This window comes from Vulpes vulpes, chromosome 1, assembly GCF_048418805.1.
Source record: "Vulpes vulpes isolate BD-2025 chromosome 1, VulVul3, whole genome shotgun sequence".
NCBI lineage: Eukaryota > Metazoa > Chordata > Mammalia > Carnivora > Canidae > Vulpes > Vulpes vulpes.
The window spans coordinates 190928246-190940831 of NC_132780.1; the positions used below are offsets into that span (position 1 = coordinate 190928246).

General features: G+C 34.7%; 1 protein-coding gene across 8 annotated transcripts in view; it reads right to left on the reverse strand.

Moving 5' to 3' along the window:
- HACE1 (HECT domain and ankyrin repeat containing E3 ubiquitin protein ligase 1) overlaps window positions 1-12586 on the reverse strand; it is a 107046-nt gene that overhangs the window by 72225 nt on the left and 22235 nt on the right. For 4 of the 8 annotated variants that reach the window (XM_072738086.1, XM_072738085.1, XM_026005757.2 and 1 more), the window contains exon 6: window positions 8473-8604. The exons of the other annotated variants lie outside the window; for them this stretch is intronic. In XM_072738086.1, coding sequence (XP_072594187.1) covers window positions 8473-8604 — 132 coding nt within the window. The remainder of the gene's footprint in view (window positions 1-8472; window positions 8605-12586) is intronic. 8 annotated transcript variants of the gene reach the window in all.

Consider the following 12586-nt stretch of genomic DNA (forward strand, 5'->3'; position numbering starts at 1 on the left):
ACCAGAAGAAACACTAAAAGAGCTCAAAATTGTTGCCTGATGATCATGACTGGACAGAAAGGGGAGCTTAAGGGACTATCATTTTTATTGCAAAGATTCTGATTGGTAAGAATAGAATTATTTTAAGATAGAGTATTCATGTATTGCTAATTGAATTTACTTCTATTCCAAGAGGAATAGAAACACTGTTACATAAAATTTTATTATCCTCTATAGAATTCCTTTAAACTGAGGACAAGTGGTCAAGCATAGCATTTAAATATAAGAAAAAGGGATCCCTGGGTGGCGCAGCAGTTTAGCGCCTGCCTTTGGCCCAGGGCGCGATCCTGGAGACCCAGGATCGAATCCCATGTCGGGCTCCCGGTGCATGGAGCCGGCTTCTCCCTCTGCCTATGTCTCTGCCCCCCCGCCCCGTGTGACTATCATAAATAAATTAAATAAATAAATAAATAAATAAATAAGTAAATAAATAATAAGGGGCACCTGGGTGGCTCAGGGAGTGATGCTGGTGTACCAGAATTGAGTCCTGCATCGGGCTCCCCAAAGGGACCCTACCTCTCCCTCTGCCTCTCTCTATCATAAATAAATAAATAAAATCTTAAAAAAAAAATAAGAAAAATAAGCATTTAAGTCATATTTTTATAAAACAAGGCCTATTTGAGCCTTTTGATCATGGCTTTTTCCTTTCTGAGTTTTGACCTAGAAGCTGTGTCTGCATGGCCCAAAACAAGAATGAGATGGACAGCAACAATAATGTTTCTTAGCTGTTATAGAAATTAGACAAAAAGCCATAATCGAAAAGGCTCAGGAGAGGTGAAAGCAATATATATACTGAAAATATATACTAATATACAATTAAAGCCAAGCAATCCAGATAGAAGCAGAAATAAATTATTATTATGATATTTAAATACTTTAATCTCTATATTCAACGTGGAACTTGAACTCACAACTGCTAGATCAAGAGTTGCATGCTCCAACTGGGCCAGCCAGGCATCCCAGAAGAAGAAATAAATTATTAATAAAACATGCTATTAATTCACAAAAGTTATAAAGTTGTTTAAAATACATAATGGTATAATAATGTAACTTTAACATGTACCTGGACACTGTGCTAATAAATTTAATACATCCTGTAAGGAAACTGATATTCTCACTACTTTTAAAGTAGGAAACTGAGTCTCAAAGAAGTAATGTGCATCCCAACACACAAATTAATAGAGAAATAGGATTAAACTCAAATCCATGTTCATAACCACTATGATACCCACCAAAAAGTAGGAATTCTAATTTTTCTGAATTTGGATTACTAAGTAGAAGTAATGCTAATTGGCAGAACTTCATAAACTACATTAATTATAATCTACTAATTCCCCACTAAATAACTACTTGAGAGTCAAACTTAAAAAAAAAAAGAGAGTCAAACTTAAGTGTCTAGACAGCTATTTGTGTTTAGCTTTAAAATAGTGTCATTTTAAATCATACACTTTTTACAGTATTTCTGTATCTTTTTTTATACTGTAGAACTTAGAATACAAAAACAATTAGGCCATTAGACTAACATATCCCTCTACTGTTCTCTTCAACAAAGTGGTGAGACAAACTCTGAGCAAATCATAGCAAGAAAACATGTCTCACTACATGCACCATCCTATGTTCCTAGCATAGCCTCACTTATGGGAAATACCTAACAAAGATACGAAAAATTATTTCTGTTCTTGAGAAAAGATTAGAAAGTAAAGTAGCTCATTCTAGCATTTTCTTTTCCATTTGTAAATCTTTCTGCTTTTCTAACAAAATTAACATCATTGAACTATGTATCTATTAAAAGAAACATATTTTTAAAAACTTTCAAAAGTTCCACTTGTAGATAAAATGTTGCCTGAAGACAAACAAAAAGAAAAAGCTAGTTCCTTCAGAGTAAGGATAAATAATATATAAAGGGATGTGAATGTAAGGAAAGAAACTGCTTGTAGCACTGAAATGAATGAAAAGTCATCAATCTTTAGGATTAAAAAAAAAAAAGATTTGTGTGCAGACTTCTTTTTATAAAAGCTCAGTAACAGGAGGAAAAATAATAATGCAGTATTAGTTAAATGGCATAACAAAAGAAGAAAGAAAGTCCGAGATAATCCAAATCACAATTAAAAAAAAATTCCAGTCTATGTAGAACTACTTATATGTATACAAAGGGTAAAATAACTTTGAAACTAGTAAAACTCAGGTGGAAGAAACTCTGAGCATTTATTAAATACATGTATGCTCTTGAAGAAACTATACTCCTTGAGGACTTTAAATTACACAGAAGCCTAATGAAAAACATAATTGAAGAAATTAATTCTGGATTTAACTACTAAAATCCCTAAAGAGTTTCAAAAGCAGAGATTTTTCACCCATAGGAACAAATCAGACACATTTTAAGTGTCTGATTATTATAAGAAATAGCACTTATCATGGCACCTGGGTGGCTCAGTTGGTTAAGTGTCTGACTTCATTCAGGCCATTATCTCGGTTCCTGGGATAGGGTCCCGACACATCAGGCTCCGCACTCAGTGGGACATGTGTTTCTCTCTCCCTCTGCCTCCCCACCCCTTCTTATGTGCACACATGCACTCTCTCAATAAATAAACTCTTTTAAAAAATAGCACTATCAATATATACAACATTTAAAAGTACAAAATTTAAAAGTGACAAACATTCAGAAATGGAAAGAAAATGGCCGAGAAAAACTGGCTGAAATGGTACTGCACTTTTTAGCCCGTTCTATCTTTCAAAAAGAATCCCAAAATCCATTATGTGCTAGGGACTACTCTAGATGCCAGAGTTAGATAGCAATGAAGAAGAATCCCTATCCTCATGAAGCTTACATTCTAGTGGAAAAGGAAGACCAAGAGACAAAACAAAAACATGTAGTAATGCGAGACAGTGACTAGTCACATCCAGAAAAATTAATAAGATTCTCTAGGATAGATTTGCATTCAATGTGTTGTAGCAAATTCCTCACACCTACACCCCTACCTACAAATACTTCTGTAAAAATTGCATTGTCGGTTTTACATACTATAAACCATGAAATCCAAAAATACTGTGATTTACAATGGTGATTATTCTTCTGTTTTAAAAACTTTATGACTTCTCATTTACCTGAAAAAATTAGGGTCAGCAGCTTACAATATGAAAGCAGACATATAAAAGTATGCCAACATAAATATTTGTAAATGACAGCTGATTATCTACATTTTCCAATATAATAATTTTAAGAATGAAATCATTTGCCTAGTTTAGATAACCAAAAATATGCTTTCAAGGTAATTCAAAACTTCAAATTCCCTGTCCAATATTTCCCACCAGCAAAAACACAGCAAAAAACAATAAAAAAAAAACTATCCTTTTCCTAGATTATCTATAAGGGGGAGGGGGTCCTTCCTCCTTACAGTGTAAGAAACTGCTAGGAAGTAACCTTGAAAGAAAAGCATTCAAAGAGGATTTTCAAATTGCTTCAAGAAATCCTTGAGAAGAAACAACACATTCTCAACAAACTTCATGACTTTTCAAGTGGTAAAACAATATTCTGAGTGGAAAACTAAATGTGCCAAGCTAAAGTTTGAGTCAATCTCAAAAGTCATTAAATTGAAGGCAGTGACTAACCAAGACCACCTGTGCCCAAAACACTGAAAATTACAAAGAAATCCAAGGCAGCTCTACTTTATCAATATCAACTATCAAAACAACACTGATCAAAGTAAAAAGGAATAGATATTGAATATTAAAATTACAAGTAAAAATACGAATTGTATTATTACTTGCTAAAAGACAAAACAAAAAAGCATCTTTATCTTTTATTAAAAATAATTCTGATGACATGACTTCACAGCAGTGCACAAATTACTTATGCACTAAGGAAAATGGCCAACTCACTAATCAATGACTGTTTTATATATGTTTCTCTAAGCTTACCAAAGCTTTGAAGTCTTATGTTACATCTAATAAAAATCATTATTACCCACTTGTGTTTGAAAATCACAGTAACAACTATCTATTATTTATTTGCTCACATTTTCCAGTTGTTATTAAAGGAGAATTCTAACATTAGAATAAATAAAATTATTCTGAATCTAAAAATAAATCCAAAATGTTAGTCTATCTACCTGTGAGCCTCAAGGCTGAATCCAACGAATGATTTTGCAAAAGCATTCAATTAAGTTTGGATGGCTGTCCTGTAATTCTCCGGATGAAAAGCTTGAAAGCTGGCTAAAAGATATCAAGAGAGCTAACTGAACGTAGGTAAGCACTGTTCCTTACCAAGCCTACAATTTCAGTAAAACATGCAGTCAGTTCTACCAAAGACAGTTTATAATACCAGCATCAAGTAATGCTTTTAAGATTCAGGAGCTTAAATCTCCTCTAAGCAGGGTCCAACAATCATTTTATATTGTCTATGAAGTTTCATATTTAGCTCTATAAATTTAGCAACATAAAGTTTATTCTGATAAAAATAAAATTTCTTCTTTAATGAAGTGAAATTAGCCCATAAACTAATCCCTCTGTGTATTCCAATTTATTCTAATAAATTGTGACTAAACCATTCGACAATTTGCTAGGGTTTCTAAACCCAAGTTATTCCAGGAAAACAGTAATCAACCATTTGTGGCAATTTTACACATTACTAAATCTTAAAGAACTAACAGCAAAGAAAAAAGCCACCAAAAAGGAAGTTCAGCCTATGGCCAGAAAAACTGAAGTCGTTTATATCTATGTAGGTTTTACTATACTTTCTAAAAATGAGATTAAGATTCAAACAAGATACTGGTTCTAGGTCACTATATAAGACTAAAGGAATTAAGAGAGAGTGCTTTCTGTACTTTCCTTGCAAAATCACATCATACACATTAATAATGGTAATAGAGAAAGAAAGAGTACCAATACTATTACTGTTCTTTATTTCTAAAGATTTTATTTATTCATTGTTATTGCTCTTAAGTATCTTCCAAGGTGTTCACAACACTTAACATAAATTACATAAACAGTAAACAGAATATACCTTAGGAGGTAGGTAAGGGCAGGGGAAGAAAAATTTGCGAAAGACTATGTAACAGGCCAGCTGAATAACCAAATAACCTGTGACCTTGGGAAAGTTATAAAAAAAAATTAAAATACTAAGGGGCTGGGGCACCTGGGTGGCTCCAAGGTTGAGCATCTGCCTTTGGCTCAGGTTGTGATCCTGGGGTCCAGGATCAAGTACCACATTGGGCTTCCTGCATGGAGCCTGCTTCTCCCTCTGCCTGCGTCTCTGTCTCTCTCTCTCTCTCTCTCTCTCTCTCTCTCTGTGTGTGTCTCTCATGAATAAATAAATAAAATCTTTTAAAAAAAAATACATCTTGAAACCTGTGAGCACTGCTGTATGTCTCCATGGAACTACGTTTTGAGGTCCTTTTAATGAATTTATACATGAATTGGCTACTTGGAGACCATGAAAAAGCAATATTTACTTGCTGCTAAAATAAGTCATCAGGATACCTGACAAAGCATTTTAGATTCAGTGTTCAACTTACAGAGAGCTATACAAACAGCTAAAAAAAAAAAACAAAAAAAAAAACAAACCCAAATCAATAATCCCTACCCTGTAAAAATTTATTCTATCATATGCTCAACTGCTGAGATCTGACCATGTCCCAGAAATAGACAAGTAATTATAAGACACTGGTAATATTAGCTCAGCTACCAACAAAGATAGACTAACTTTTCAATATTTCTTTTTGCCTTAATGAAGGAAGAATTAAAGATGCATATAATAACTCACAAAACAGCCAGTGCTAAACATACTCTTTATCTGTTCATGATCCTCACAGATAACTATAACTGACCAACTAAAAGACAACGAAATCTCACTCACTAATACAATCAACCGCAAGTCAACATGGCTTTTTGTACCCTTCCTCCACTGCTATATCTGCAAAATCTCACTCTGTGAAACTCATCATTGCAGTGAAGTCAAGCCCCCTTATAAATCTTCTGAGAATACAATTCTTCAAAGGCATCTGACTATAAGGAATCCTCCCTTACTTCACCACACCTGCTTTAGGTTGTAAACCATATGGAGTATATTATACTTATACTAACTATTCTTCAATAACTCCAGAGGACAATTCTAAATTTTTAATGCAGCCTGTAATGCACATGTTTTGAAATAAGGTTTTCTCAGCAATTCTTGTTTCTTCACTGGCTCAAGATAGCTAAAATGAGCTTTTGTAGATCACTTCTAATCTAAATCCTAGTTTTTTTGTAGAAAATTCTTGGGCAACAGGTAGCATTTATAATCTTAGTAAATGACACTCCACTCCTGTTATGGCACAGTGTTTATATTAAAGTGGGTGTTTTTCTGTCCTATAACAACTACCAGCAGGACTCATTCTCTAATATACAACGGTTGTTTAAAAAGCTGGGCCAGGGGATCCCTGGGTGGCGCAGTGGTTTAGCGCCCGCCTTTGGCCCAGGGCGTGATCCTGGAGACCCGGGATCAAGTCCCACATCAGGCTCCCGGTGCATGGAGCCTGCTTCTCCCTCTGCCTATGTCTCTCCCTCTCTCTCTCTCTCTCTATCATAAAAAAAAAAAAAAAAAAAAAAAAAAAAACCTGGGCCATTGGGCAGCCTTGGGTGGCTCAGCGGTTTAGCACCGCCTTCAGCCAGGGGCGTGATCCTGGACACCCGGGATCGAGTCCCATGTCGGGTTCCCTGCATGGAGCCAGCTTCTCCCTCTGCCTGTGTCTCTGTCTCCGTCTCTCATAAATAAAAAATAAAATCTTTAAGAAAAAAAAAACCTGGGCCATTTTGGGCAGCCTGGATGGCTCAGTGGTTAAGCGTCTGCCTTTGGCTCAGGGCCTGATCCTGGAATCCCGGGATTGAGTCCCATATCGGGCTTCCTGCATGGAGCCTGCTTCTCCCTCTGCCTGTGTCTCTGCCTCTCTCTGTGTGTCTCTCATGAATAAATGAATAAAATCTTAAAAAAAAAAAAAAAAAAAAAAAAAAAACCTGGGCCATTCAAGATTAGGACATTTCAGATAATTTTTCTTCACACAGAATATTTTTTAAGTTAATAATGTTGACTCTCAGAAAGTAAAACTAATGAGAAGGAAAATAATTCTTGAGAACACTGGGTTAGTTTTCAGATGATAAAAGACAAAAAATAATAATAAATGAATAATTGGTGTTCAGAAGAAACTCTGGGGGAAAAAATGCTATATCCCTCCTCTTACCCAATTCATTAAACATAAGACAATGGTACTCCTGGCCTCACTATCTTAAAATAGTACAATATTCTGTGAATTGTAAGTCTTACATAAAGCATCTAAACATATAGGATCCTACATTCTGAACCCAAATTAGGGAAAAAGTGTTTGCAGAGGTGAAAATCTAGATTCCAGTAGGAATTTTCCCAACACAAAGATAAGACTCAAGAGTATACAAAACAATACATATTAAACACACAAATTTCTGTATCTTGCAGTTACTGATATTTTTTTGCTTTCGGCTGGGTTTTGTTGTTATTGTTATGTTAAACAAGTAAATAAGTAACTTTCTATTATCAATAATGTTAAGTGTGGAAAAAAAAAAAACTCAAAAGTAACCAGGATAGGAAATTATAACAAAGCAGATTTTCAATTTTAAGCTAACAATTTTTTTTAAAGATTTCATTTATTTATTCATGAGAGACACAGAGAGAGACAGAGGCAGAGACAGAGGCAGAGGGAGAAGCAGGCTCCATGCAGGGAGCCCGACGTGGGGCTCGATACCGGGTCTCCAGGATCAGGCCCTGGGCCAAGGGCAGCGCTAAACCGCGGGGTCACCCGGGCTGCCCTAAACTAACAATTTTTATATAAAACAGCCATCTCCTAGTGAAAGAGAAAAGTGTTAGCAATTTTTTAAAGTTAAACGTTTTTACATGGGAGTAACAAGGAAGTACTGACATAAAACAAATGTAAGACTTTAGAAATCTAAGAAAGAAAACCACCACCATTCTAATCTTGCATCATGTTCCAAAACAGCAGAAAAATATGATAATCCAAGTTGAAATATTTAAGCAATGTCAGTGCTCACTTTCTTACTATCCAATCCCAATAACTGAGGCTTACTGGTAAAAAGTAAAATATAAAAAAGTTATGTGATAAGACTGAGAATAAGATCATTATTACATGTGAACATACATTTAAATTTTAGTATATTCAGCTATCAAAATCTATGGGAGAGAAATAAATTTAAAATCCAAATATTTTAAACAGATTTAAAAGCACTGTTTTCTATTCCTTTTATCCACAAAGAATATATAGTAATCATGAACCCATATGATGCAGAAAACATTCTGAGATTTTGCTACAATGCTTCATGCTGCCAATTATGCACAGTGGAAAATTTTTCATGAATTCAAAGTTTGCAAAATAAATACATGCAACTTAAAGTCCTCATGGCTGAATTTACCGTCTTGTGACCATTCTGGCAGGCGACATGCAGTGCTGTCTGCCCCATCGCATCCTCAACGTCGACGTCACTGACGTGCTGCACAAGGTCATGGAGTAGTTCTGTCCGCCCATTCACAGCGAGCCAGTGTATCTGTACAGCCATTTAGTTACTTAACATTTGTGCAAGGAGTGTTTCATAAAGACAGCAGATAAATAATGCTATTATTTCTCAAATGTGAGCATAGTACACATACTAAAGATTAAAATAAAGCCCATATATTTCCTGTATTTTTCCTTGTTTTTTTAATGGGGAAAAATATGCATCAAGATGTAGGTTATACCACCTTGTACTTCAAAATCAAGCATTTCGTGGATCATTACAGTTAAATATCCTAGACTTAGGACCACCAAATACTCCACTTCCTAGATGATCCTGGACTCTATGCATAGTTTGTCTCTAAAGGAAAGGTACTGGATACATTTCCTTCCCCAGAAACAAACATGAGTAAAATAAGGTAATTAATACAATAGACATATTCTTTATTTCCTGTATTTTCCAAGTAACTCATGTATCATACATAAGTAATAATATAAAAGGAGAATAAAACATCTTAACTCTACCACTCAAAGATAATCAATGTTAAAACTCTGGACTATGCTATCCATGCATTTTTCAATTGACTTTTTTTCCATTAAAAAATACATCATGAAACTTGTTTTAGGATGGCAGCTTAAACACATGCATCAACTTCTGATTCTTCCCTCAAACACCACTGAAATGACAATGAACAATACTTTTTCTTAAAAGAACAGACCCATTACAATAAAGAAAAAAAGAGACTATAATAGCAACAAGTTTTACAAGATAAAAGCTTTTGTCTGAATTGTCAGAACAGAAAGCTGAATCCTAAACTAGTAAGGTGATTCAGAGATCTGAATCCTAAACTAGTAAGGTGATTCAGATCTCTGAAATCCCAAAACGCTCAAGAATCAGTGCACCTTGCATCTCTTGAAGTAGAGATGAACTAGTGGATTTAGACCCTTAAATCCCCAACCCTCCTCAACTCTTCCAGGCCAATGACTGCCCCTTCCCAATCTGAGAGACTACAAGAGGCTTGAAAACAATCTTTAGATAAGTGACACCAGGCACAATGAAGCAAGAATATCACATTGAAAAGGGAGATGAGGGGCATCTGGGTAGCTCAGTCGGTCAAGCGTCTGCTTTTAGCTCAGGTCATGATCCCAGGGTCCTGGGATCAAGCCCCACACTGGGCTCCCTGCTCAACAAGGAGCCTGCTTCTCCTTCTCCCTCTGCTTGCTGCTTTGCCTGCTTGTGCTCACTCACTCTGTCAAATAAATAAATAAAATATTTTTTAAAAAAATTAAAAAGGGAGATGAAGTGCAAGTTTATATTTGATACTGAAATCCCAAACCATTCTCCTCTACCTAGCATCCAGGATGCTAACACCCTCCTGGCAATTGTTAGAGCTTTTTCTGAGGAATCCAACCAGCTTGAGAATAAATGCCTAAAGAAGCCGGTATCAGGAAGGATCCTAAAGGCAACTGCCCAAGCAGATCACCCTACACTGAAGCCCATGATGAATAATCTTATTCATTCAAACAGAGCTTTCAAATAGCTTTTCCTAATTCCACCAAACATTTGACAAATGCATCTAGTCTGAAAGACCAAACAACAGCAACAACAAAAAGCAAATAGCAGAGAAGAAAAGGAACCATGAATATTCAAGAAAAAAGTTTCAAAAGAAAAAGCTATATACTGAATACTCTCAGAGAGAAAACATACAGACTGCATCCTTCAAACAAGAACAGGATATTATTTTTTAAAAAGACAATGAAAAACAAACTCCTGGAAATTAATACTGTGATAGAGACATGCAAACTCAAAAGAAGATTTAGAAGATAATATTGAGGAAGCCTTCCAGGAAGCACAAAAAAGACAAAGAATTGAAGAAGCAAGAGAAAAGGTGAGATAATTAAAAGGTTAGCCCAACAGGTCCAATATCCAAATGATGATTACATAATCAGACTCAAAACTCAAGTAATGCAAGTATCAACATAAGGATCAATACAAAGTATCAACAAATTTTCCTCCCATTAACTCTTTCTCAGTTAACTATTGGAAATGTGCTCCAGCAAAGTGACAGAATAGTTATCTACAAAGACAGACACAGAATCCAAATAAAAAAGAACCCAAAACAAGAGAAAGGCAAAAGAAATCTCTAGGATGATGGTGAAGAGACATTCCAAACAACTGTGAAGGAGCCTACAAATCACCCAATCCATCTTAGAGAGGACAGAAGTCTCCATTAAAAGAGTCCTTCAAAATTAATCAAGAAGATGAAAGACACTGAATATTTATCATGAGGATATATACAAAGCTCAGAGAGAGCTTAGTAAAGAATAAGAAGTACTTAGAAAAGTTTTTTTTTTTAAATTTTTAAGCTGCAGTTAACATAGAAACTGGAAAAGACAAAATTATCTCTACTTGAAGATGACATGACTGTCTACATAGAAAACCCTAAGCAATCTACAAAAAAATTCCTAGAACTAATAAAAAGTAAGCTCAGGAAGGTCATAAGAATACATGATCAATACACAAAGAAAGGAATCTCATTTCTACATACTATCAGTGAACATGCAGAAACTGAAATTAAAAACATAGTATCATTTAGTATTGCTCCAAAGAAAATGAAGCTTAGCTATACATATAAAACATGCACAAGATCTCTATGGTGAACAGAGAAAATTTCATTTATAAAAAGAAATCAAAGACCTAAATAAGTGAGGAGACATACTGTATTTACAGTAGTGAAGTCTATTCTCCTTAAACTGATCTATAGGTTTAAAACAATTTCAGTAAATATCCAGCAAGGTTTTTTTGTCATAGTCAAGTTTATTCCATAAATTAGTTTATTCTATCTATAAATTTCTGACAAAGAAACCAGAATAGCTAGCACAATCCTGACACAGAAAAATAAAGTGGGAGGAATTACTCAACCACATACTAAGGCTTACTATTCAGTATATCTACACTAATCAAGACAGTGTGGTATAGGCAAAAGCCAGTGAAACAGAAATAAGAACCCATAAAAAGGTCCATATAAATATTCCCAATAGATTTTTGAGAAAGATGTGAAACCAATTTCATACAGAAAGGATAGTCTTTTTTGTTTTTGTTTTTTTTTTAAAGATAGTCTTTTTAACAAACAGTGCTCAAGTAATTGGACTTGATGAGAAAAAAAAAATGAACCTCAAGCATCACATCTTACACAAATATTAGCTCACACAAATATTAGCTCAAAATAGATTATAGATTTAGATATGAAATGTAATATTATAAAAATTTTGAGAAAATATTTGAAAAAAATCTTTAAGATCTAGTTAGGCAGAGTTCTTAAATCTGATACCAAAACCATAATCCACAAAAAGAAAAACTCGTATATTGGCCTTCATCAAAACTGAAACTTTATACAGAAGATCCTGTTAAGAATTAAAAACGCAAGCTAGAGAAAGTATTTGCACAACACATACCTTACAAAGGACTTCTATCTTCAGTATATAAAGAATCCCCACAGTCAAAAGTTAAAAGTAATCCAATTAAAAAATGGGCAAATGATAGGAACCAACATTTCACATAGAAAGATACACAGATAGCAAAATTACTCAAAGAACACAAAAATACTAATTCAAAGAGATACATGCACCCCAATGTTTATAGCAGCATTATCACAACAGTCAAACTATGGAAACAGCCCAAAACCTGTACACTAATGTTTACATTTATAGCAGCTTTATTCAAGATAGCCCCAAACAGGAAATGACCCAAAGGTCCTTCAACAGGTAAACAGGTAAACAATCACATCTACACCAAGGAGTATCAGTCAGCAATATAAAGGAACAAACTACTGATACATGCAACAACCTAGGTCAATTTCTACGGAATATGAGGAACATACAAAAGCTAATCCTAAAAGGTTCCATACAATATCATTCTATTTATAGGACATTCTTTAAAAAGACATAATTTTAGAAATGGAGAATAGATTAGTTGGCTGCCAATGGTTAGGCATGGAGTGAAGAGGAGGAAAGGTGTGGTTACAAAAGAAGAGCAA